Below are 26,643 nucleotides of genomic sequence, written 5' to 3'. Positions count from 1 at the left end.
CAACTCTTGTATTAACCACCATCTGTTTTGTCTTATCAAACACACAGTTCTACTCTTTCTTGCCCTAGGTACTTTATGATCCAAGTATGGCATGGCAAGAATATGGTGTGGGTACATGGAAACAAGAGAAAGAGGAAAACAGCGGCCATTGAACGATGCTATTTTGTTTTCTAGCTTAGTTTAAGTTATCTATCTTACTTCTCTGGGACGATATAGGAGTGAGCTCTAAACATTTGGGCATCAAGTATTTTGTTTTAGAAATTATTCTAGTTAATTATACTCCTAAAAAGGACATCAAAAGAAGCTTACAGTAAGGCACCCCATAATTATTCTACATACGGTGAATGATAGCTGTAGCCATAATCAATAAATTTCAGCCACCACTTCTGTTCACTGTTCGATAACTGTGGAAAGAAAGAAAGAACAAAACCCTGGATTTTACCACCCTGTATAACAATAGATCTCCAGACTTTACCAGGGATAAATCAAGGACAAAATTCCTTTTGTTTTAAAAATGTTTTTTCACACGCGTAGAAATTACTATCCTTTAACAATGGGAAAGGATTTGAGACTGTTATGCCAAGCAGATGGACCCTTGCACCTACTAGAAAAAAGCCCCCACTTCGTACTGTGCCATGGAAACACTTCGCACCCCCACTTCGTACTGTGGATAAAAGCCATGGAAAAACTTTCAGTGCTACTTTAAGAGCGTGCTAGATATATCAGTCCTGCGAAGTCTATAGCCAACAGACAGCCAGGACACAGCTGCACGTCCTCCAAAGCTCATGTGGATTCAAAGGACCTTCCGCTCTTCCTCAGAATAATCCTCTTCTTCCAGCAGACAGCCCAACAACGAATAGATTGCAAAAAGGCCAGGGATTTAGTGGGTCAAATGCTTAAGTTCTCCCCTCCAGGAAGAGACTCGATCGAAGTGGTCAGGAGAACTCTCATGAAGAGAGCTTGCAAGCTGCTAATTTCAGAACGAATTCTTGGAAGCAGTAGCACTAAAGAAAGGTAGTAACTGAAATGCCGAAATATGAATTTTTTTTGTAAGATTCCTTAACAAAATGTACTTGCATGCTACAAACGCCACAAACACTATTCTTGTAGAGACCTTCTGACCCATCATGCATTTCTAATTAAATTCTCTCATCACGTTAAAAAAAAAAAAAAAAGTGCTACCCCATGCATAAAATAGAGTTGGGACAATGGGTAATGAAGTATTTGCAGATAATGGGATTTTTACATGGTGGTCCCATTATAGTACTTTCTCTCTGAAGATTTCTTTCCTGTTATTGAGGCTATTTTTAAATTCAAAGATTACTTCACAAGAGTAATATTAAAATAATTCTCTTTTCTTCCAATTCATCTTTTGCTTTTGCATACAATTAAGAATTAAGCTCAATAGCATAAAGAAACAAATTAAAGAGAAACATTTTCATCCATTAACAAAAAAAAAAAACAAAACACCTGTTAGATTACACCTCCTTACCTTTTCTATTTGAGAGAGTACTGTCCTGAGTTTTGGGTAAGATTCTACAGAGGCTAAATCGCCATCGTTTTTTTGACAGTAGAAAACAGCTTCTTGGAAGCTGAGGTTTTTATCTGCTACAAACCACAGCTCTGCTCCATCAAAAACAAGTGGGGCTCCATGAATTCCAATTTCATCTATGCAGAAGAAACATCACACACATGAATAATCAATCCTGAAAAAACTCACTTTCTTTTTCTTAATCTAATAAAAAAGAAAAAAATCAGTTTGACACTGGGAAGAGCAAACATTCGTTCTTCCATTCTGAGCTCTCTCAGAACCAAGGTCTGCAAGTCATGACCTTTGCTGATATCAAAATGCTATTACAGTAGTAACATAGCAAAACAATAATGACATATATACAGCAGTAACATCTACACGTACATAATGGAAGAATATGCGAAAAGTCTATTTACCTGGTATGTACCACTCGGGTGTTTTTGGAGTGCTACCTGTTCAGAGGAAAAGGGGAACAGTCACTTCAAGTACGTTTTCTGACGACACTAGTTGCAAATAAAGGAAGTGAGGGATGGTACTCACTCTTCTCTATTTGCATGATGGATATACACGCTGAATAGTTTAAACAGGCTAATGCAAAAGTAGTGGGAGTTTTGCATAGCTCTATCCTAAAGATCTGTTTTTTTCTCCTAAGCAGAATACAAGCATCAAAGTAATAGTACATCTAGCCATATTTCCCCAGGACAAGAAATCCTCGTGCCCTGAAAAGCCTTTTAATGAGCAACTAAAATATAAAAGCCTACTGAATTACAGCACTTCTAATACTACAAGAAAAAAAAAAACAAGCTGGCCTGCTCTCAGCCAGCCAGAAGTAAAGCACTCAAGCCTCATTTTCAGGTTTGAGCGATCTTACTTCACAGAAACTGTTAGCACTGAAGAAATAAAAACACATCGACAAGCTTTTTTATACGAATAAATAGATGTAAATGCAGTTACCTTTTGTAATCTGGCAGACCCATTCAAGTCTAGCCTCACAATCAAAAGGCTTCAAGTAAAATTCCAGTTCTCTACCTTCATGGAAATAGTATCTCCATAACGATCGCCGTGAAAACTGAAATGTCTGTAGAAAGTAAGAACAAGGAATGAGGTTGTTATAGTATGGGCCTCTGAAATGAAACTCTATTAGAAAGTACTTCAGCACAGTCAGCCTGCACTGCTGTGCCGTCAGTCCCATGCAACTGATTTTTCAGAAATGGCAAGATACAACCATAACTTCACATATCCTCCATGCTAGCCGGGCTTGTGAACCAAGGCAAACAGTTTAAGGGGAGTCTGCACACAGAAGTCTCTCCTTGTTTTTTTTCCACTTTTTCGTAGCCCACAGGGTCTCATCTAGGATTATTACTGAATGACCCGTGGCAACTTGTTGCCCCAGAGGATTCTCGTTCTCACAGAAAAAACTACCTGAAATGGAACAGAAATAACCTTTCTTATTTAGGATTATTTCTTTTGTAATCTAGCTTAAAATCTGAATTCACCCTCGCTAATCTCTCCAGTAAGGATAATTTTGCATCATTTACTGAAAGATCACGTCTAAATCTAACAAGTAACGCAGGGAGTACTACAGGTGTGACTATAGTCACAACACCCCCTTTAAACTACTCTTCTTTTGTCTGAAATCTTTATTAGCTTAATATTGAAGACGACAATTTCTCAGCCGGGGGTCACGAACACAGGAGAGGGGAACGAGTGGAACGGCTGTGAATAGACGCAACCATCCTTTCCTTCACTAAATCCTAAAATCAGAGGTGCTTCTAGTTAGGCTAGAAGAACGAACACTGGAACGATCTTATAAAAAGTTAGGTGATGCTTTAGAAAATTTAAAGGCCATTTTACAACTCATGCCACGAAGACCAAAAAAAAAAACAATGATGAAGAACGTAATTAGGAATTAAGTACAGCCGTGACATTTTGAACTAATAACTGATACAGCAGTTGCAGCTCTATTTCACAAGCAAACAAATACACACACAGAAACAGCACACACGCTCTATCCCAACTATTGCATCCTTCTTCATGTTTCAATCATGTTCTTAATTTATTTCCACTTCAAAAGATATATAACCTAGATTTTAAAAGTTTCTTGTAGAGCACTGTTTGCTTTACTGTTTTTGACTCCCCATTACTTGAAGTGCAATGTACAGTACTCAAGAGCTACACAGTATGGCATTATGCAATATATCATAGTTTGGTCACTAAAATATTTTAGTAGAAGCTTAAAAAACAAAAACAAAAAACAAAAAGAGGTCTCAGGAAAGGTTACCACTACCACAGCACTTGATTCATAAAAACTGCTTGAACAAGGGAAAACTGGTAATACGTGTAGATTCCTAAAGGAAACACTAGCAAATTTTTACTATGCACAGGTAAGAAAGCACTTCAGCAATCAACTTAAATTCCACATATCCCTGGCGAAAGCATTTTTTCCAAGTACTTTCATGCATAAGTATGCATGCTGTTATTAAAAAACTTGAAACTAACCTTTAAAGCAGCACAGTCTCTTGTGTCATACTCATCCTCCAGATAATCAAGTGGCATAACAACACTAGTTACCTGCAGGAGGGACAGGATGAAAGAATCATTACTTCACTAACACTTTTGCTGTGGCCGTCCCCAGAGGCAACTATTCAAACCCGGGATCTCGTTATGTTGATCACTATTGAAATAAATGTTAGAAGACAGCCACTGGGTCAAAGAGCTTTGAGTCTACCTCAATACCTGTTATCATAGGGAAAGCTGAACAAGCAATTTCAGGCAAATAAATCAATTACAGTGAGGAAGATAGGTCAGACTTCTCCAGAAATATCACAGAGATGAGCTGATAAACCCCAGCCTCTGTTGCGGCATGGAGACATCTTGTTCTCTCTACCACCTCTTAGGTCGTTGTTAGTATATTCCTCTATATTACTATATATCTGTCAAATTATTTTAATGCAAGAGACAAATTAATGCTATTAAAATGTTTTATTTAATAACATTTTTAATTTATTAAAATTAAAATTAGATTTTTTTATTTAATAACATATTTAATTTATTAAAATGTTTTATTTAATTAAATGTTAATTGGAATTGTGCCTGGATGGTAGCTCTTTCATAAGTGCACAATAGTCTTCTGAATTATTCATCTGTTGTAAGATCTGCCATATTTAATTTAAAATATGTATCAATTTATTTTCAATCCAGTCCAAGCTGAAAGAAGTCAGGATGTGACATTTTCTGGTTAAAACTTAACTTACAGGTTTATCATCGCTCCATTGCCAGGTTCCCAAGGAATCTGGACTCCTCTTATTCATTCCTGTCCATACCCATCTGTCGTTGCTGTAAATGAACAGGCATACAGTTCAGCACCTTCAGTGAAAAGATTGACTTGATTCACTGCATTACTTGGGATCAAGCAGCAAGCCCAAAGCTTAGTACTGCAAGTTGTAGCACTTCCAAAAAGGAAAACGGGTGCAAGAGCTAGACCCTCTTCTGCACTTTCGCTTAAGAGGATTTGTAGGTCATCTTTCCCTGACCACAGAGAAAACTAATTCTGTGCTTGCTCCATCACCACTTCACCAGTTCTTACTTGATACCAATGTCTCTTTTTTATTTTGTTCTTCCAGAACGACACTACGAGTCTTGTCTGGCTTGCTTCTTCTTCTCCAGGCTGTCTCCAGGTTGCCTATCAGTCTGTCTCTCTCTACCATCAACTCAAATATATTTTTCCTCAAACCACACCAAAATCTCTACTCACACAGAATAACCGGCTTCATATTCCCTTAATGTTTGTCATTGACAGAAGCAAACTAAACACAGGCACATATTTCAACTTTGTGCCTTCACAAAAGACCCACCAACATAAAAGAGCACATAAACCCCATGGACTCCAATACTTGCTTAAAAGAGAGACAGTAAGAATTTGCCCTAATTTACAGGATTAGAATCAGAACTGTATTTCTTTCCATGTTTTACTTGTTCGTTTTTGTGAACAGGAGCTGTTTAAATTGAAAATTTCAGCTATTCTGACACAAGTCATTACCAACAAAGGGGTTTACTTAAATCTGCAGTAGCAACCTTTACCATGTTCTTTACTATTGCTTGTTAGTCTAAAGATTTTATGACAAAATGAAATGCGCGGGTCAAACTGCAAGCTTAGTTTTACTCTGCTTTTAAAAGTATTAATTTCTGTGCTGCGTACTGACACTTAGAGTAACACACTCCATTCAGCTACCCTGCCCAAGAAAGGTAACAGACCTTTTGCTGAATGATAGTATCAGCTGGAAGCAGAGGGGAGAAAGATAGTTTTCTATGAAATCACAGAAGGGGTGAAACCACACTGCAGTGCAGCTGTGGAAAAGGCACACACATTAAGGTGCTGGGATAGAGAGAGTAAAGTATTAATGCCGCCGTACAGGGCTCTTGAGAACTTTACCTGGAATACTATTGCTTGAATTCATGTTGTACCAAATACGGGTACAACACGGCGCTGATGGGACGTTTCAGGCAATGAGAGTTTAATTTTTTAAACAAGAATTAAGAATTTTATTGTCTAAGCTTGAAAAACAACACAGTGATGGAATAAAATTACTCTTTACAACACAGCAGCAGACTAAACCCCCAAGAAGAAAAGCTACTTGAGCAAAAAGGACATTGTATCTGAAGGAGTTCCTACTCAGAAAATATATTTAGACTCAAGATACTAAAGAGCTCTCTGACCAGCAGAGGCAGAGTCTGGAAAAGACTCCCAAAAGAGCAGTGCAGTCAAATTATCACACTGTTTTAAGACAGACCTTGGTAAGTTTGTCAATAGATGTTTATTATGCGTTGGCCAGCGAAGGAAGGCAGCCTCAGGCTCACCTGTGTGGACAACGTCCAGAAAACCCCTGGCAACGTTAAGAAATTCTTTGGTAAGATGTGCTGCTGCCTTCCTGCACACGTCACCGTAAAAACGCTGAACAGACCCTGAAGTATCCTCGGGTGTAGCACCAAGGAAGCAGCTGAAACAGCTCGGGAGAACTTGAGGATGAGGTTCCAAGACATTTATTTTAGTGTTGGTCTGAAAAAGTTACATTCCAACAGTGGGTTCATAAAACCAGATCTGGAAGCTTGCCCTTGGGATTCAAAAGCTACAAAACAAATGACAGCTTAGCCCAGAGCATGCAGGCTAAGCACATGAAATCTAAGAAGAGCAACAGCATGTTATTTGGAAGTGACTTCATTAGGAGAAACAGAATCGGCCACCAACAGATCTCCTTTGTGATGAGTATTTTTCTTAACTCCAGTACTAATCTTCTGACACTAGTGTGACAGTGTGATCACACCACTGTGAGCGTCTCACATTCAATAAATATTCTTTAGTCTTTTCGTGATTTCACGTAAGGAGCCTTTAAGGCGCCTAGGTACCCTGTATCACTCCAGAGGGAAAACCACGAGCAAAACATTTACAGCTTTCTAACAGCTAAGTGGCTTTTGGCAACTTGCCTTTAGGACTTTATTTTGCTCTGATTGTTCATTCCTATACAGCTAATCAGGCAGCACTTCACTCTCCCCCTCCTAGCCATCGCCTACAGGCTTAGTGCGGTTTAAGCAACTGATCATCACAGAGGAATACCTACCAGTGAAAGTTTGGAGACGCTCATTTTAGAGGGATTTCCAGTAATTACCAGAGGAACTAGAGCAATTTTTCAAAATCTTTCAACTGTTTGGGGCTTTCTATTTAAAATAAACAAATAAATAAAACCTTCCAATTTACAATAATTGGCCTGTAAACATAACAACGCTTTTCAGCTGATCTGGCACTTCTACGTTATTGCACATTTTTTGCTCCTTTTGGCATTGCTCAGACATGAACATGAGCAGTTCAGCCACCGCTACACTACTCTTGACAGCGCTTATAAGTTTAATTTCAGAGGGTTATCAAAAGGCTTTTCTTATACTATCACCTCATCACAGCATACACCAAAGAAGAACTCCCCCAACCATGTTACGTGAGTATAAATTAAGACTCGTTCTCAATTGCGACTAAGCTTGCAGCAAGGAGTTTGGATGTACTTCAGATGTCAGTCTCCTCACTGCAAAACATATTAAATCCATCCTGCAGACTGATATCACAATGGTCTTAACTGTGCCAGAGCGTTCTTTGAACTGCATTCCTGGAACTGCCTAAAACTTAGATTTTTTCTGAGGTTTTAACCTAAAAAATAGGTGCAATTTGTGCTTTACATTGGACTCCCACAATAACTGAAGACGAAAGTCCCTAAATTTCCAACAAACCCTGCAGAATACCAGGAGCTTTTCTCTCATGTAGAACTAAAACTTCATAAAAACTAGCGATGCATAGAAGTAAATACTATTTACAAATCAGTGAGAACGTAACAGAAAACAGTAGGAATTTTTCTGCTACTGTGTTCTAACTGCTAAAATAGAAAACAGATTTTTTTTTTTTTGTCCCTTACATCAGCTCCAACACAAGGCTAAGAGCCTAAATGAAGTCACTGCGACTTGTAGTCACAAGTTCTCAACAAGCAGGAGAACACCGACAAAAACTTACGCATCTGAGCCAACATCCTAATGGTGCAACTTAAAAGGAGAGCGGGAAGGGAAGGTGAGACTGCTGCTTCTACAGCAGCGCTGGCCTGAGAGGGAAGCTCACCCGACCCCGCTCCCACCTCTGAGAGGGGCGGCTACCCGCGCTGCATCCCGTCCTGCTCATCACCCCTTCTCTAGCAGAAGGGTAGAGGAACCGCCTCAATGCAATTCCTACAACACGCATCTCAGCTTTTATTGCCAGTGCGGCCAGCGTATCAAGAATAAGATCAGTCACTTCTTGCAAACTTCAGTATCAGCGATACTTTCTAGATTCAGAACAAATACTGAAGCAGGACCGTGTATATAAGAGACAATTGATTTCTTCACAGTAAGGTATCCTCACTGAAATGTTACTTCAAACCAATCCAAGCTGTTACCCTCCTGGCCTGCAACATCACTGCCAGCTATAAGCTGCAGAACGCTCCAAAAAAACCAACTCTAAAGAACGAAAGCAAGTTAACTGGATCTTTTCTGCCTGCATCATGTCCCTTGAGGTTAAAAAAAAAAAACAACCAACCAAACAAAAAAAGGTTATCGCATGTTTCTCTCAAACAGACAAAGGCTGGCAGACAACTTTTATTTTCCTTTCCAATAGCAACTGCCTGACTTGGCTGGAGCAGTTCTAGCTCTTATTTGCCTCTAAGGTGGAATCCGAGTACAGAACAAAACGGACTAGGCAAGCTGCCCTTTTCCTGGTGAGCCAAACTGACTTTTGCTAACATTTAAAGACAAACAGATCTCAATGAGTCACAGGAGAACTGTGCGAGGAGAAAAAACCCGGAACCAAAAAAGCCAAGGTGTGGCTCCTTCCCCGAGCAGCAATGACAGCACTGAACAAACATTTTAGGGCAAAAGTCTGCGCTGAGAAAATGCAAGGAAAATGGACAAACTGGGTGCCAGGACACTGTGGCAGCCGATCGCTCCCAACGTTATCATACGATGATTTCTCCTGTTTATCCAGATTATTTGTTTTTGGTAAAATAATTCACTTGTTTTCTTCTCTCCTTTCCCAAATAAGCTTATTTTCAGAAAACACCACTCTTATCTCCAAAATACTTTATAGAACCACCCCCTCGGAGTAATTGCAATAAGTATATAATGCAATGAATTGTCTAAGTTAATTAAACAAACAAAGTTCAAAAGAGTTCAGAATATATCAAATACGTAGCATTTCTGCGCAGGAAGCTTAGAAAGGGGTTAGCCCAGATGAAAAAAGGAAAAAAAAAAAAAAGAAGAGAAAAATTGTTGAGGGTTATATTTGACACACACAGAACTACAGCTCCGACCGCACAGCTCATTAACGCTATGCTCAATATATTGCCCCCCGTTTCAGGTCTGAGAGAACGTTACTGAAGTATTGGGACCTTCCTTCTTTCAGGCTAAGTGAGATTTTTCTGATATACGGAAACTGCCATAGCATCCTGTGTCAGCCGACTTTCTGAAAAGAGGAAAAAATTCTCCACCTTTGAACTCCTCACAAAAAACGGCCACTAACTATAATATCAGACACGGTCAGCAAGCTGAAAAGTGATACTAACTACTTATACTAAGAAGGAAAATAAAAGTTAATTCTTTAACCATGTTTCATAGTATATTAGGTACAATAAAACAAAGTTTGTGACTGCAAAACAGTATAATAAGATTTATAGCTAGAAATAATTTGTGCACTAATTTCTATTTCAGGGAATTTAATCGCTTTAGTATAAAAGCCACTTGTGACTCCTTTGCAAGCTCAACAATCTATTTATAGGGCATATGGGTTTGCTTTTGTCTTTTATTGACGTAAAGTTGACTGGGTAATTTTCATGACTTGTACGTTTCTAGATAGAAGTGAATTTTTGTAGACAAACTGGGTTTTCAAGCCGGCATCTCTCCAGTCATCAAGTATTAAAATTCATCAGAGTTGTCGTACCTTGACAGCTTTTAAAGTAACACTCATTTAGTTTGTGGATGAAAAGTTCAGATCATGTAACCAGCAGCGTTTGAGTTTACGCTGGCAAAGTTCTGCAAGACCAGGCTGCCAATCAAGAAATACACTGTGCAAGGATCTGACACCGCACTAACGCCTCGTAAAGCTTTGCAGTGACTGTTTCTTTGATTGCAAAACCCTCTAAGATGCCTAAGTTATGTAGCATTTATTTTTTTGATAGCAGGGGGGAAAAAAAAAAAAAAACACGCCACACACATTTAATGCCCATGTAGTGTTATCGCAGTTATGCCAAACGGGATCTGTGCCAGCCAGATTGCTGGAAACTACATTATTCACATGTTCAAAAGATAGGACCCAATTTAGTCAGGAAGCATTTAATAAATAAAGGTAAGATCCATCTGAAAAACTGAAATAATAGTTCCCTTCTAAAGAACGTATCGGTGAAGAATAGAAACAACTGTCACCCAGCTGCACCAAAATTCAACATAAAGTAGGAAAAATTTATTATAACAACATAGACTTATTTTAATGTAATGGAAGATGCTTAAAGCAAGCCTCTCTTTCTCGCGCTCCCTCTAGTGATGTGAGATTTTTGCCTAAGCTGTACTCCCTTGACATTTTCCAGGAAGGGAGTGACATGACCAGCAGTTCGAATGCCACATCTAGCTGGTTTTACTGTGGGAAACACAGTGGATGTACACTATCTCATACTTGCCATATGGGGTCAGCAGCACCATTTGCTATCTACTGCTGTGCTTGAAATCACAATCATAGCCCACGGCGCGTTGGTTACCTGATGATTTTTCTCAGGATAGAATGAAGCACCTTGATTTCCTCTGAATGACCAAAACTAGGCAGGTGGCCTCCCAGGGCTTCGCAGAACCTTTCCGCCTCTTCCCAGGTCCTGGTCCTCAGCACTCTTTCACTGTGGAAGAACTTCACGACAGCCAAAAATCAGAGTGAAAAACAGCAGAAGCGACAGCGTTTCCGAGCTACCTGCAGACCTCAAATACGGACGCCCTCTGTAGGGATGAATAACAGGTACCCCCATGGGGAGCGAGTTTGACTTTAAACTTGACTCCTTAACAATTATTGTATTTTTTTCAGATTTGTTTGACAGTTGCCAGACTCCGTACTCCACATGACAGAATTTGTCTGTTTTTCTTTACCAAAGTGATTTTAGAAAACACCTTCCAACTCATTCCAAAATTGCAAGCCAAATTATAGGTTTCGTGGAATAAAACATACACCTCAGCTAACACGTTCACTTTCTCCCCTTTGCCTTTTATCCAAGCCAACTCCTATTAGCTGGGTCTGCTACACACACAGGCTTAGTCACTAAGAGTTCTGGAGAAACTGCCAGGGCTAGCTGTCACATCCCATCAGCTGGACGGGGCCAGCTACGCTGCACGTCAGCTAGAGCCATCCGTTTGGGATCCTTGCCCGTGCCATTGTTTTTCAAGCTGGGTTTCCCCACTTTGCTGCACGAGCTGTTTCCAGTACAGAGGTCAGTGCAGACACTGAAAACAGAAATACTGAATAAACTACTCAATAAACAACCTCAGTATTAACTTTTTTCCCCCTCTCTTATTAAGAACAGACGTATTTCTAAATGCAAACTTATTTGAGCCATTGCACCTAAGAACGTGGCTTCTTCTTCCATTTTTCACTTCAAAAACAGTAAAATACAACTGAGGCTGCACTTTATGGGAGTTTCACATCCATATTCAAACAAACAACAAACAAACAAAAAAATCACAGCTCCCCAGTCTACACCCTCAGAGAACATAAAAGAAATGGGCAGGGGAAGATGATGCAAAGCACCTTCTTTCCCTTTGCAGGCGGATCCACATGCTGGATGGGGGCAGGCGGGCGAGGATACGGGCAGAGCACCCTCCAACAGCACCGGGCTCCTGAGAGCCCCGCTCAGCTCTGACGCGCGGAGCTGGCTGCAGACAGAGTTGGCAGAGGCACGCTGCACCTTTCCAAAGCTGCAGAGGATAACGCATAGGAACTTCTGGAGGCATCTAACCGCAACCTGCACCAATTTCCTCCTCTCACTGCAATATAGCCACTGTGACATATCACAACAGCCAAAAGCCATAAAACGGCTAACCACACGCTTGCTGCAAGACGGTAATGAACAATTAACATCCAGTAGGAGTAACATCTCACCTTGTAGCAGGCAAGGCCAGATCCATTGTGCCACCCAGGAGGACAGGGATCGGTCGGCTTCGGGAGCACTTCCGGTTCCTTGGGAGGCCCAATGTATTTTTTGCAGATAGAAAATGCTTTAGTGGTTTTGCAGTCTTTAGTTTCCCACTTTCCAAGAGACTTCCCGCTGGGCATGGCCACACATCCACCTGAAAACTCTAAGATTTAAGCCAATTAAAAAAAGTATTTAAAAATATTGACTGGTTTTCCAAAAACCCATAGGTTTCTGAATAACTACTTTGTGTCATCCTTGGGAGTCCTTTAACACGGTATTCCGATATTTGCTCAATGGCAAATGATAATGTTTTTGTTTTAACTGTAAAATTTACCCGGTTGCATTGAATTCCAGTTAGTATATGTCACAGCTTCACTTTTTTCCCCATCCACCGCACTCCAAGAATATATTCCCGATTGGCTGAGATCTTGCAAGCCAATCCAAAAGTATTTTTCTTCAATTTTGCTGTATTTTCTGATTAAACTGTTTATAAATTCTTGTTCAAACCTGAAAACGCACAGATTAATTCAAGTCAGTGTTAGAAAGACATCTGAAGCTATCAAGTCAATTTGAAAACCAGACAAATTATTACTTGAATTACTTCAAGCGGTTGTCCAGGCAGTCCCGTATGTACTGTACTCTACAAGAATAACATTTCTAAATACTCTAGAGTGAGCATTACCATCCACTATGGGGTTAGCAGGCTGGCAGCTAATATGCTTCCCAGAAGGTTCTGTACTGTAGGGGTTTTTTTTTTTTTTTGCTTTGGTTGGTTGGTTGGTTTTTTACAGTGTCTGGCTCACAGAGGTCTTAACCTCTGACTGAATCTTCAGGAACTTACTGTAAAATACACACATAAAGCATAGAGCTGTACTTTACCTGTTCACTACTGTAAGATTGCACTGTGCTCCAAACGATACTTCCGTTTTATAAATCTTGTAACAGAAGTTTCCATGTTTCTCCCACCCCTGGTTAGAGATTGAAAAACATGTTTACATATAACAGCCTAATTTAGGCATTATGATCTCTCCCGCCTCCTGGAAAGGAATCATCGCTAACATTGGTTGGTGCCCATAAGCCGACACACTATATACAAAAAAGAAACGCACCGCATCAGACATCTATTTGCTCAGTCAGGGAGGAAATAAGATATAAAGGATTCATATTCCAGTATCCATATTCCATATGAGGAACAGAAACTGAAACTCTCAGAATCTGAGCTCCAAGAAATAATTCAACCGCAAGAATAAAATACAGCACTGTTTGAGCTCAACTGTGCACAGTCTTCTAATTGCTATGTGCATTTAGAAAGAGACACAAGCGTGACAGCCTGGTCCCCTCGTATCAGAACAATAGGCGTTGTGATGCTGTTCCAGCAAGGCCAGGATTAAAACAGAGGAAAGATAAAAGGGTGTTATCGGCGTTGCTTTACTGCAAAATGCAAAAAACAAACAAAAAGAAATCCAAGACAAAACAAAAACCATTTTTATACTGAAAATTTGTGAACTTGCAGAAATGCTCAATTTTTCAGATCTTTTCCCCTATATTTACACTGAAATTTCAAGGAATATCAATTTCCTTATTATGTGTTACCTCTTTGCCAGCCTACTAGGGCTGCTGCTATCTGAATATCAAGGGAAGCTATGATTCCACATGCTGGCAATCTCTGAAGAGACAGAGTAAAAACACCCTCAGGTTGTACAGAAAGATAAAGGGCAAATGTGTTTTCTGTTGCAGGCACTATGCCACATTGAAAACTGAACCAAAGAACTTTGAAGTATCTAGTAAGACCACCCCAAGACAGTTCAAAACGGAAAAGAAGTCTGCAAGCTTTATTTATGTTTTAACACGTGTTATACTGAACAAAACAAACCTTTATTCAAGTCAAAGAACAAAGACGGGAGCCAAGTGAAAAAAAAAACCCAGAAACCTCATCTTTTTCATTTATCAATCTCCACATAAGGTTATGTTGCGAAATACTTACCCTAATTCAAAAAGTATATTTCAAGCAAAAACAAGACAAATAGCATTAGTGATAACCTATTTGGTTGAAAAAAAAAAAAAAAAGGTTTTGTTATTTTTTAAATAAATAAATAAAATACAGCATCTCCCTCCTGGCTCCAAGCTCATAATACTTTCAACCATAAACAGAGTGCTAATATACCCAAGTGCCTGGTTAACACGAAGGCGTACCAAACTGGATTCATGTTATATGCATACCCTTTTTAAGCTGAAGTCTTCCATCACTTTTATTTTAGAAGTTGGCATGCAAGAAGGTAGGGAAAATAAGTAACTTTATGCAGGCTTCTGATTCAAGCGAAGGTAAAAGAAACACAGACTTTTATTACCTCTTTCAACAAGCAGCTTTTATCTGATTTTGTTTCATTCAAAATCTCTCCCTTTTTCTTGCATACGTATTTCAATTTTTCTTCACAGGATTTGACTCTCCATTGTCCCAGCTGTTGGAAGCAATGAAAAAAAAAGTATTTAAAATGTTGAATCTTCCTGTTTCCAGGAAGTGCAGAGTTTTTGGAAGGGGGAGAGGCAGAACGCCTGGGTTACGTGCGGCAGCGGTGGCAAAAACAGGGGAGGTGGGATACCCTGGATTACATGCACGTGTGCGTGCGTTGAAAGGCAAGAGAAAGCGGACAACACGGAGACAACTCTGGATCACCGGTGAAAGGGGCAAGAACAGGCCAGGGTGCTGCTAACTAGAGGGATGGGCTTCAGGGGGATCTCAGCTCGCCCGGGGGGGGGGGGGTGACACTTCGGAGAAGTGGGGCACGTAGCTTCACTGCCAGCAGCGGCTCGCCCTGATTTTCCACCTTCTCCAGAACAGGATATGGCTGGCTTCCCTCTGCTTGTCCTCGACCACTACGCACGGCGCCTGTCCTCTTCTCTCACCTAGGTACCTCACTACACATCCTTTGACAGGGTGGCGCAAACGGGTCCTGGAGATGACCGAATCCAGCTTTTGCTTGCAATACCTCAGCCCACCTCCTTCTTAGCTCTCTGCCACAGCCTCGCAAGGATGTGGTAACCCAAAACACAGAGCGACAGAGACAACAGGCTGGCCAACAGCAGAGGCAGCCTCAGAGCTGTGAGCAGTTCTTTTCCGTTCTGTGCGGCGAACGACCCATGCAGACAAACCAGCAAGTGGCGGCTCCGTAACATTAAGAAATACATAGCTAATTTGTCCTGTATTTTAAAGATTATTCCAGAAGTAAAATCGGTTATCTGATTTTCTCCTCTCTTCGCTTTCACACACATCAACGTTGCCTCTGCTATGATGAAAAAACAAAACAAGAACACACCACACACCTAACAAAGCAACACTTTATTCCTACCTCTCCTGAATACGACACGCAGTTAGGGGTGCTGTTAAAAGGAACTTTCGGCTCATTCTGATCCCAATAGGTAAAAAACACAGTTGAGCCATCTGACCATTTGAACAAAGTTGGTACACCTTCATTCCTGAGACCCATCCATATTTCCTCTTTTGCATCTGTGATTTAAAATGAGGAAAAAAACCTACAGTTTCAGAATAATATACAAGCTAACTGTAAAGAAACATGAAATTAGCAAAATTAAGTTTTCATCACTATACTGAACAGAGTAAATGCTGCAATTTTTTTCTTACAATGAGAACGGGGATTTGAGACATATATCTTGTGTCTTAAGTAAGAAATAAACGTACAAGGACAAAAAAAAAAACCCACTCATCCGAAAATCTCGTTTTTAGAGTGCAGACAAAAAGATAACACCAGAAAATACAGATAACGTCTATTCGTTCAGTGACCCAGTAGTCAAATATTGACCGTCTCTATCTACAAACCTCTCTGAATGAGAAAATTAAACACAATCTATTAGGAAAATAGGAGGAGGTTAGTCCATTAAGAAATAGTAATAAATAATAATATAGATCAATCCAAAATTAATGTGCATGGGGGGGGGGGGAAGTCAAACTTTAATGCACAAAAACCAGTGTAATACTGCCTCGGAAATCAATGGAGTAACCTTACTCCACCGAGCCTCTACCATTTTACTTAAACCACTGATGTATTAATTTCAGTTCTTATAGTGAGAATATTCGCTTTCCTTTTCCTAAAGAGCTAATACAGAAGGTCTGGACCTGAACAGTGACACAAGCCTGGGCACGAGCTTGGCATTAGCTCCTTATTTAAAAGCTAGAGATTACGACAGTCACAGGCTAGAGCAGGGAAGCATTTTGTAATTTACGGTGCACAGCACTTGGTGTTTGACCTTTACACCAAGTATCCCAACTTACCATTATGAAGCTTTGTAACAACCAATTCGACATCTGCTAACGACTGCACGCTGATGAGATCACTCTGATTTGCCTTGCACAACTCATGCGCTGCGCTCCAAGGTGCCTGGTTGCTTACCAGCATGTAGCAAAAGCCGTTGTAGGGAAGCCAGCCCGAATTACAGCGAGTCTCCAAGTGCCTCCAAAACTCTGACAGTAAAGAAAAAGTGAATTAGAGGCCCTTGTTTTACACTGAATAGCTCAATGTGTTGGGTTTGTTGTAGGTTTTTTTTTTTCTTCTCCTTTCACATGTTTTTAAATCTTGCAGCACCTTGAAAACAGCCAGAAAAGAGCAATCGGAACATGTTCACAGATAAATAGCACAGCTCTTCGGTTCTAATGTTTCGAGACAGCATCACTATAAATATAGTGAAGCAAACAGTCTCGACTGAGCAGCATTATGGGGATTAGTAACGTTCTGGGGCAACGATGTGGGCACAAGAAGAAAGAAGTTAGCAGGAGTGAAAGTAAAAAGCTGGAATTCATTCCTGTTTTAGTATAAGCAAAAGGTTCAGAAGTAATTGGAGCAAAAGATTTCAGAGGCAAATAGAGGCAAAACAAGTTACTTCATTGCAGGACAGCAGCTTAAACAAGAAGTTGGTCGTTTTGTTCCGGCAGGGGTTTGCACTTTTATAGCACATCATTATCTATATGCATTGACGTACCATGCAACAGAACAATTTTGAACCGCTCATAAGTAAACAAATGCTTAGTCTTAAATGATTTTTTTCTGAATATTGAATAATTTAAGAATTCAAACTTTTTTTTTTTTACATGTATGCTGAGTAACGTACACGTTAAAAGCCTTTCTGGTTCAAAACATGGTATAAAGTACACAAATCACAAGAATAAGCACTAGTAACATCTCCACAGATCCAACTGAGGAACCAGAGAACAGATAAGGATGGGGATCTAACAGCTAGTTTTCTAGCAATCATTTACAAGTTTGAAGCAGTTTAGCTAAATTTGAACAGCTTATCCAGTTTTTTTCCCCCCAGTAAAGGCACACGCCTCCCCAAGGGAGCTGGAGAAAACACGCCACAGCCAGGGACACTCCGTGATGCTTTCCACCTCCAGGATCCTGCTTCATCCCTCTTATGCCCTCCCTAGCTCTCCTCCACACCCAAGGACACTTGCACCCTCCAGTGAGGATTTCCCACAGGACGGTGAGCCCTGGGAACTGCGCAAGGCCAAAGCACACACGGGAGAGCAGGCAGCGGACACGGGAAGGGTCAGACATCCAGGTGCAGCGAACAACTAAGAGCACGGATGCAAGTAGATGTCACAGCCGGACAGCATGTGCGTGCGCAGGCGTGTGTGTGTGTGTGTAAGGAGGACAGAATAGCGCCTTAAACTGTTCTGTTTTTCTTATTCTGTTACCGACTGCTATTATAAGATAAAATTAATGGGCCAAGTAAACATTACACACTGGGCCAGCTACCAACTCAGGCACTCTTGGCTCCCAGTGCTGGGCTTGGTTTCAAAGGACAGTAAGGTCATTTAACACCTCGCATTTGAGTTCAGAGTTTGATCTAAGCCCCAGGTAGGTGCCATTTTACGTCAATACAGGCAAACCGTGAGAGAAACAGGCTAGAAGCAGTGACGCGAAGGCGTGAGGTGCAACAGCCAGCGGCAGACTTTCAGAGAACATGAAAGAAGGTACAAGCCACGGGGGAAAATATTAAAGAGGACAAATGGGAAGTGCTTTTAGTGCGTGAATGACAAAGCCGAGAAAAAGGAAGGGCATTTGCGATGCCTGAGCTTGTCACAGCAGAGAGTGTTTGCTTCTGATCTGCTTAAAGACGCAAAGGCACGGTGAAAGCGTTTTGGCAAAATTGCCTAAGAGGTCTTGGGGAGGGGAAAACAGACCTCATAAATTAACATTTCTCTCATATTAACATACCAAAAAACCAAACATATACAAGCTGTCCTACCTGGCAATTTTGAAACTTCCTGGAATGACTTCTCGCAAATATAGGGAAGCGGAGTCCCACAGTGGTAACTCTGCCACTGACCTGAGGTAGCATTCATCACCACGCAGCTAGTCCCATCCAAAGGGGACAGATTCTGCATATCTATGGACAGAAAGAAATAAAAACAGAAGAGCACAAGTTATCTAACAGTAAACCATCTAAGCAATCATTAGACTGTGGCTTTTTTTTTCCCCCCCCAATACAGGATATATAAAGGAACAATAATAAAGGAATACTTTACATATTACAGCAGATTACAGCATCTCCTATTTGAAGAGCGCAACACGCTTCGAATGAAGGCCCCTGTCCTACCATAGGTCCCACAGAAAGTTTTGGAAGAGAGAAAGCTACAGAATCAAAGAATCCGGCCTTCTAGTCCAATGTTTAATCACACAACCAGGAGGAATGTTCTATTTACAACACAACAAACCCTTGGCTGAGCACTTTCCCAGACCAGGCACATCTCAGGGGAGAACCCTTTTTGCAGCCCTCAGTTTCCTTCGGCAGCCCCGGTCCAGCCTCCCTCCAACTGCCACTCAGCGCTCTCTCTCAACCCTTACCTTAAGGGAAGCCTTAGACAAGGCCCCCAAACTAATAACATCACAAAGGAGGACCCTTTTTGGAGCCCCCAGCTTCCCTCGGCAGCCCCCTTCCAATGGTACCTTTCAGCTTTTTCTCCTTCTGTGAGCCCTAATGCAAATCCACGCTGCGCCCTGTACAGCGCACCTTAGCTCCCCCCACGCTGCCCTCCATCCAGGGAAGGCTCAGGGAATCTCTTACTGCTGACATTCACTTCTGCACGGGAGAGCGCAGAGGAGACGGACCAGACCCCTTCCAGAGGCGCACAGTGAAAGGACAAGAGGTAACGGGCACAACTTGCAGCAAGGACAATTCCTACTAGATACTAGTAAAAAATTGTTTTGTTTTGCTCTGTTTTTAAAACAAAAAAAGGGTAGTCAAACACTCAGTCAGGTTGCCTAGAGAGGCTGCGAGATCTCCATCCTAGGAGATATTAAAACTCGACTGGACAAAGCCCTGAGCAACCTGATTTACACGAGCCAGGAGTTTGACTGGGGACTGCCGGAGGTCCCCTCCGCCTTGCAACGTTCAGTGACCCTATGAAATCAGTTACAACACAACTGACAGATAAAACGCACTTTACACACTGACTTCCTCCGAGATAAAACTTAATTCTTACTTTTTTGTGCCTTCCTAATGGTATTTCAGTTACAATGATCTGCTTTTATAACCACAGAAGTCTCAACTTGGAAAATACAGATTTAAATAAATAAATAAAGCCTCTACCAATATGGAACAGAAAAGCTCAACTCAAAGCAAACTGTAACTGCAGAAAAATCACTTAGTAGTATTCAAGGTTTACCTTTCATCATTGTTCCAAAGAGTGCAAATGAGCAAATTCAAACACCACAAAACTTGCAGAATTCTCCTCCCAGTGTCCAGTCCCTATTGCTTTGAAACTGCAGTTTTAGCTTTCCGATGACATGATTAGTCCAGTAACTTAAATAACACCACTGACTTCAGAACACAGTTTACTACACTTTCACACCTGCATATTTAAGTTGTAACCTCCAGGTAACGTTAGCATGCCTGCCAAGACTGCAGACGGAATTATGCCACTGAAACTCAGCATAGTCTAGCCTCTAGCTCTGCATACAGTCACACAGTGTCATAAGAGTTGCAGAAAAAGGTGCATCCGAGAGTGCGAGTTGCAGAAAGGTCCTTAAACTTTTTCAAAAGAAAAACTGTCTTTGGAAAAGCCTTATAGAAATCTCTCAGTAAATCTTTCGAAAAGTAAGGCAAATCACTTCTTATTCCACAGATTTCATGTCACAGGCTAACTTAAAAAAGGTCAAATTTAGCTTGAACAGCAAAGCAATATTAGGTTCAGTATTCCTCATTATTATTCCTCAAGGATTCTCACACATAAATAAGGGGTTTCCAAAGGTTTTGTACTTCTTTCATTTTCACCTAAAAAGAAATTTAGGCAACCTTTAAGTTTAAAAACGTACGTCAGGCCTTCTACAGAACGTCAGCTCTTGCACATACCTGAAGAGTTGTACTATTCGAAGGAAATCAATGCCATTCTGTCAGCGGGAAGAGAAATTCAGCAATGGAATCTACAGCTGACTTGCTGCTAAAACGGATCTCAAAGATCCTATTTAAGTTAAGTCTGTATTAGAGATTAACCCAATCTTCCATAAACATAGATTCAGTGCAGATAGCAAGATTCGTTGCTTAGGAAGAAAGGATGTTTCTCAACTTTTAACAGAAACGGAACAACAGCGTCTGTTTTGATGAAGTCGAATGGGGGGGGGGGGGGGGGAAGAAACAACAACAACTTCCACCATCACAAAGTAATATACTAGCTCACGTCCTGAATATCATCATCCTCACCGGAAACATCGTTACCTGGATGCCAGTTGAGAAAATTCAAGGGTCTGTGATCTGACCACTGCCAACCTCCAGAAACGTCCAGTTGATTTAAGCCAATCCAAAAGATCTCAGCAATGTCATCCTTAGCTGAAGATTTTTTTTTAAAGAAAATAGTTAGTATAAAATGCTCATCCTTTATCGGTCACCTTTAATTTAAAAATGTCATCTGAAAGGGCATTCAAAGGAAAAAAATTGCTTGATGATACTATAATCATATATGCAACTTTTCTTGAATGGAGGAGAAATTCCCTACATCCACCCACCCAAGTCTCCCCTCCAATGCCTTCATATATTTATCATTTTATCCTATATTCCCAAAACAACAGAGCAAGCTGCTAACACACTGCCAAAAAAAAAAAAAAATCTACTCCTTATGGATATGAACAAGAGCCAGTCACTATAATGAAAGCACACAGCTAAATAAAAAGTCTGTAAAATGAGTTTAGCAACTCTTTTTTGCTCTGCAAATTAAAGCATCACAGGGTTTTAAGTATCAACAAGTTTCAACCCAGAATTTTAAGACTGAAACTAAAATGCCATCTTCACTTTATGCTATTTGCCAATAATTATATTCTTAGGTCAATAGTTATACCTACCTTGTATGTAACTTAATTCAGTTGCATCTTGGATGCTAAGCAAATCTCCCCCTTGTCTTTGACATGAAATATAAGCTTCTTTCCAAGAAAGAGCAGACTGCGTATTAAACTGGTAGCAACTTTCAGACTCCGGCTCGTGTTCCCAGATATCATGACAACCATCTTCTGCTTAAAGCAAGCACACATGATACTTTTAACTGTAGCTATACTGAAATGGCATAAAGTTTCACAACAAAAATTTTAACAGAGAACGTCTATGTATATTTATATTGAAATCACACAATACTGCAAAGTAAACGTGCACTGACTGCTCTGTCAACACTGCAGTAGAAAAGGAATCTGCTCTACACAGCTTAACAGTGAGCTGCGACACCAAGGTGGAGCTACACGTACATGAGGTGACAGGACTCTTTTAGGACATCTAGTTAGAAACCCAACATGCCTGGTTGTAAGCAGATTCCCCATTTGCCGTCACGAGTATAATCTTCAGACGTGGCGCACCATTTACCACCCGCGTGCGTTTCATCCTGAATGCAGTCGTGACGCCAGGTCTTATTATACAGAAAGGGGAACTCACAGGGCTTTCCGTAGGAGTTCCCATCTCTGGTATAAATCTCTAGGAAAAAGCAAGCAAAGAAGTAGATAAAGTCATCTGGAGGAGAAAAGGAGAGCAAATAAGGGTTACTGCTTATACAAACGCAGTTAACTTCAAAGTAGGCAAGTCACACTTGTGGTCTGAAAACACCATATCCTGTTGTTAAAGATAATATGCAACAACGCCAGAATTGAAAGATGCGCGAGAGAAAAATATTTTCCTGTACTCTCCTCCTTCCAAGCGCTAGGAAATCAATGCATGCAGGAGAGGGAAAATAAATTTCAAACGGGAGCCCACGGGGCTCTTCAGCCTGGCCACTCTGAACAACTCAAATACAAAGAAAACTCTGTGATCGAATAGGACACAAAGCGTTCACCATCTCTGCCAGTTCCTCTTCCAAAACGTCAGATGAGACTGGCCTCCCAGGCAAGTGGACTGATTATGAGAGTAAAGAAAACCGATGGTTCCTGACAGGTCAACAGGCTGCGAGCTAGCAGCACACCATGAGTTGGACTGCACAGCCTACCAGGGAAGAAAGTATCCTCAAATCCTCTCATTTAGGTTAACAGCAAAATTCCTATCCGCTGTGAAGAGGACAGTTACAGTTCTGACAAAGAGTGGTTGATATTTCATATTTTAAAGGGGCCTCACTAATGAACGGGGAGGGGTACCCAGGGCTAAGAAAGCCACTCACTTAAAAGAAACTTCTGCAGTTGTGTATATGTTTTTTGTTTTCTTAAAAATGGTGAAGTCTCACATGTGAGTATTAATAGCTCTCTGCAACAAAATATACTATTGCTATATTGATTAGCTCCTTTATATGGTTAACTTTAATAACTGATTGGCATATATGTATAACAAAAAACAGGGAGCAAAAAGAAGTGCTTCCTCCAAAGCCCCTGTGCAAACCTACCGTGGTAAGGATATCGACATATGTCATCAGAGGAACTGCTGCTTCTCCACTGGTCTGTTGCATTTATGCTTGCAGTTACAAAAGTGCCCTTGATGGTCACCTTGTACTGAGACGCACCGAGGATGGAAGCATCGGCGCATCGCCACCACAGCATAAGCTCCGAGTTACAGTCAACCATTTTCAGGCGAGACGGCAATTTGGTGAATATATCGAGTCCCAGGCACTGCTGGGACCCCAAGTGAAAAAGGCGATTCTGGGATACCCATTTCCATAAAGCTTCGCTTGTCTCCTCACAGTCAGCTATCACTATCCGTGAGTTTTTAACTTGTATGCACTTGTTCAGTACGTCATGGCGAATGGTGAACGCATCATTGCCTGTATATGAAGACACAAACATTCATATATAGGTGTGATTAAGTACCATTTCCACAAGAAGTTTGTTTTTAAAAGTGCAGTCGCATTCTGAGATAAGCTACCAGAAAAGTACAGCAACTGCTCTTTATCCATTATGCTGTTTTCTACACAAGCTGCAGGTTTCCAGGAGGTACATTTTCCTGCTCTTCAGCGCATAGCCTCTATTTAGGGAACAACAACAACAACAAACCCTCTTTCAAAGCGGTTGTAAAATTAGGTGACAAATGAGATCTTCTTCTAAGCCCATTTCTATCAATGGGAACGCTTTTAATTTTAACGCATACCGATTGGATTAACCCTCGATTAATTTGCAAGCTCACTAGGTCAAGAACTCTGTCTTCACGTCCATAGACATGACTAAATGCACTAATGCACAGCCGGTAGCATAAAATACAGTTAGCAATAGTCTTCACTCAGTACTTTTTTTAAGCATCATATATGGTACACAGCATGATGGGCTCATATTTGAACCAGCTTGTGGGTATGTGGGCACAACTGCAGGATTGCTTTAAAAAAAAAAAAACCATTTGGAACGAATATTTGGCTCACCGCAAAAGTTAAGTAAAGCAGAGCTCCAAATACACCATACAGAGCACCAGGAGTATCACTTTCAAAATGATACAGGAATACTAGCTCCATTTTCAACTTAGTCTGTCATTAAAAATGATTTTAAAAATACACGGATAGCTCTACTGAGATAAGCTGACACCTGCGCCAGTAATAAAAACACCTCTATGTGAAGTAGCAGGAAGTTTAAGCTAAGTAGGGGGAAAAAGGCCCTAAAACCATTTCCACGTCACAAAGATGTTCCCACAGCACAACACTTTCACCGACCAGGCTGAAAAGTACCTCTGCTGTCCCAGACCCACAAGGCTACTACTATTTTGCTTAAAGGAAGGAATCTGCTGAGTACCGTTTTGTACTTAATAGTAATGCACTGCCAATCCCATTCTTAACGTGACTTACTAATAGCTTTGGCTGAACAGCAAGGAAAATATTCAGTGATGTTATTCTGTGAATTTTACCACTACGGCCCAGTATACTCATGAATTTTCCATGGTATAAGTGCCAAATGGTGTCTAAATCGTACTGAGATGTTCAAACTGCAAAGAAGAATCTGTAAGTCAGCAACCTTCTTGAGTGACTTTCCCTCGGTGGCACGTTTTAACCAACCCTCTCTTTAGCCCTATTAACTGAGAAAGACATTTCAACCAACAGATTCTGCTTTTGTGGTCGCTTGTTACCCTGAGCTTTTCCATCATTACATGTACTTTTACTATTTGCTTTTTATTCTCTCCCCTCTGAACTTTCTTCTCCTTTTCCACTTTTGGTGACTTGGCCCCTACCTCTTCTCAGGCATCCCCTTTCCTCATTCTTCTTTCACTTCTTCCCACACAATCTTCACTCTTACAGCAAGAGAAAAACCACTACTTTTCAAAAGCTTCCCCAGAAAAAAATACTGATTATTTTCCCACCAAATCTCTTATGTTTAATAATTTTCTAACCAGTATTAGCATCAGGGCGCAATTACTCTTGCTATGAAATTTTACCAGGCGCCTTTTAGCTACAGAACTGAGCCGGTTATTGTAGAAGGCTATAAAAGCACACGAGGCGCAGCTGTGAAGTGAGAAAGCTGCGCTCGCTTCCCAGGGGCTCTCCCGCTTTGGCTACCAACGGGCTGGGCTAAACGTGAAACTTCTCCAGCTGCTTTCCGGGCGGCGGAATAGAGCCTTACGCACAGCAAGGCTGCGAACAGAAACGGCAGAAAGTTTCACGCCGGCTGAATTTCGCCCCCGCCGCCGCGTCCCCAGACGGCCGGGGGCAGCGCAGCCGCCGCCGCCCCCCGTCACTCCGCGCTACCGAAACCTCGGCCGCGTTTCCGCCCAGGACCAAGGGCCGTTCCGCCAGCAGCTGTCAGAGAGCGGCGAGCCGACCGGGGCCGCGCAGGTGCTCCGGCGCGCTGCCCTCCGCCGCACGCCTAAACCCCGAGGTGGGAGAGGGCGGCCGGGCGCCCGGCAGAGCCCCGGGCGGGGGGCGGCGCGGCGCGGCGCAGCGCAGCCGGCCGCCTTTCCGAGGGCGGACCCCGCCGCGCGCACCGCCCGGGGAGCGCGCATGGCAGCGCCGGGCCGGGGGCACCCCGCGGACGGCCCGCTGAGGGGGGCGGCTGGGGTTTCCTCCCTTCTTCGCTCCTCCTCGCGCGTTTCCCACGTTACTTCCAGCCGGCCGGACTCTGCCACCCTGCGCAACAGCCAGCGGCGCCGGGAGCCGCGCCCCGAGGCCTCCCGCGACCGCGCAGCGCCTCCCGCTCTGCAAGCGGGGCGCCGGCTTACCTGGGGCGTCCCGGCGCGCCGCGCAGCAGGCGAGCAGCCAGGCCAGGCCGCAGACGGCCCAGCGGCGCCCCGCCGCCCCCGCCATCCTCCCGCGGCGCGGCGCGGCGCGCAGGCTGCGCGGAGCGGAGCGGAGCGGGCGCCCTGCTGCGGGGCTCTGCCGGCTGGCCGGGCGCGGGGAGGAGCCGGCCGGATTGGTCCGCCCCGGGCGGCGTCACTTGTTGCCAGGAGAAGAGCGGCTCCGGGTTTGGGGCGAGGGGCGGGCCGGCGGCCGGGGTGTGCGGGGTCGGCGCAGGAGTGCGGCGGGGGGGAAGGGGGCCGGCCCCAAGTGAAGTCGAAACTAAGAAAAATTAAAACAAAAATTGTTTTGAAAGGGCAGTCTTCAGGGGGGAAATGAAGGAAAATGAGGGAGAAAAAGTGAAGAAACAGACCTGCTTCCCCCATAGAAATCAAAGTTAAAACTAAGGGGGGAAAGTTGGAAAGAAAGGGAAATTAGAAGAGGGAAAAAGTGAGGAACCAGACCTAATTATCGCACAGCAATCAAAGTTAGAAGTAATCAGAAAAAATAAATAAATAAAAGGGAACGAAAGTGAAAGTGTAAGTGGGAAAAGACCTTTAATACTAAAAGAAGAAAAGGGAGGGGGCGCGGCGGGGGCGGGGGCGGGCCGGCGGGGCTGGCTGCCCCGCGCAGCGCGGGCGCGGGCGGGGGGCGCCGGCGGCGGGGCAGGCGGCTCCGCGGCAGCGCGCTCCTGGCCGGCCCCCGGCACAGACCGCCCCGCAGCCAGG

The 26,643-nt window shown here is 42.4% G+C and overlaps 1 protein-coding gene across 3 annotated transcripts in view; it reads right to left on the bottom strand.

The window, feature by feature from the left end:
• The window catches only part of LY75 (lymphocyte antigen 75), a 48,365-nt gene extending 22,338 nt beyond the window's left edge, over positions 1 to 26,027 (bottom strand). For all 3 annotated transcript variants that reach the window (XM_068948803.1, XM_068948804.1, XM_068948805.1), the window contains exons 1-19: positions 25,861 to 26,027; positions 23,117 to 23,491; positions 22,051 to 22,224; positions 21,609 to 21,773; positions 20,989 to 21,099; positions 18,520 to 18,660; positions 16,547 to 16,735; positions 15,606 to 15,763; positions 14,607 to 14,717; positions 13,138 to 13,226; positions 12,593 to 12,765; positions 12,225 to 12,421; positions 10,843 to 10,985; positions 4,786 to 4,867; positions 4,031 to 4,102; positions 2,486 to 2,609; positions 1,948 to 1,983; positions 1,493 to 1,668; positions 340 to 404 (exon numbers count right to left, since the gene is read on the bottom strand). In XM_068948803.1, the coding sequence (XP_068804904.1) occupies positions 340 to 404; positions 1,493 to 1,668; positions 1,948 to 1,983; positions 2,486 to 2,609; positions 4,031 to 4,102; positions 4,786 to 4,867; positions 10,843 to 10,985; positions 12,225 to 12,421; positions 12,593 to 12,765; positions 13,138 to 13,226; positions 14,607 to 14,717; positions 15,606 to 15,763; positions 16,547 to 16,735; positions 18,520 to 18,660; positions 20,989 to 21,099; positions 21,609 to 21,773; positions 22,051 to 22,224; positions 23,117 to 23,491; positions 25,861 to 25,945 (2,666 nt within the window). In that variant the 5' untranslated portion in view covers positions 25,946 to 26,027. The remainder of the gene's footprint in view (positions 1 to 339; positions 405 to 1,492; positions 1,669 to 1,947; positions 1,984 to 2,485; positions 2,610 to 4,030; positions 4,103 to 4,785; positions 4,868 to 10,842; positions 10,986 to 12,224; positions 12,422 to 12,592; positions 12,766 to 13,137; positions 13,227 to 14,606; positions 14,718 to 15,605; positions 15,764 to 16,546; positions 16,736 to 18,519; positions 18,661 to 20,988; positions 21,100 to 21,608; positions 21,774 to 22,050; positions 22,225 to 23,116; positions 23,492 to 25,860) is intronic.
• Positions 26,028 to 26,643: the final 616 nt, after the last annotated feature.

Source organism: Struthio camelus, chromosome 6 (genome assembly GCF_040807025.1).
Source record: "Struthio camelus isolate bStrCam1 chromosome 6, bStrCam1.hap1, whole genome shotgun sequence".
Lineage (NCBI taxonomy): Eukaryota > Metazoa > Chordata > Aves > Struthioniformes > Struthionidae > Struthio > Struthio camelus.
Note: the sequence above shows the minus strand (reverse complement) of the source record. Positions and strands in the feature narration are given on the sequence as shown.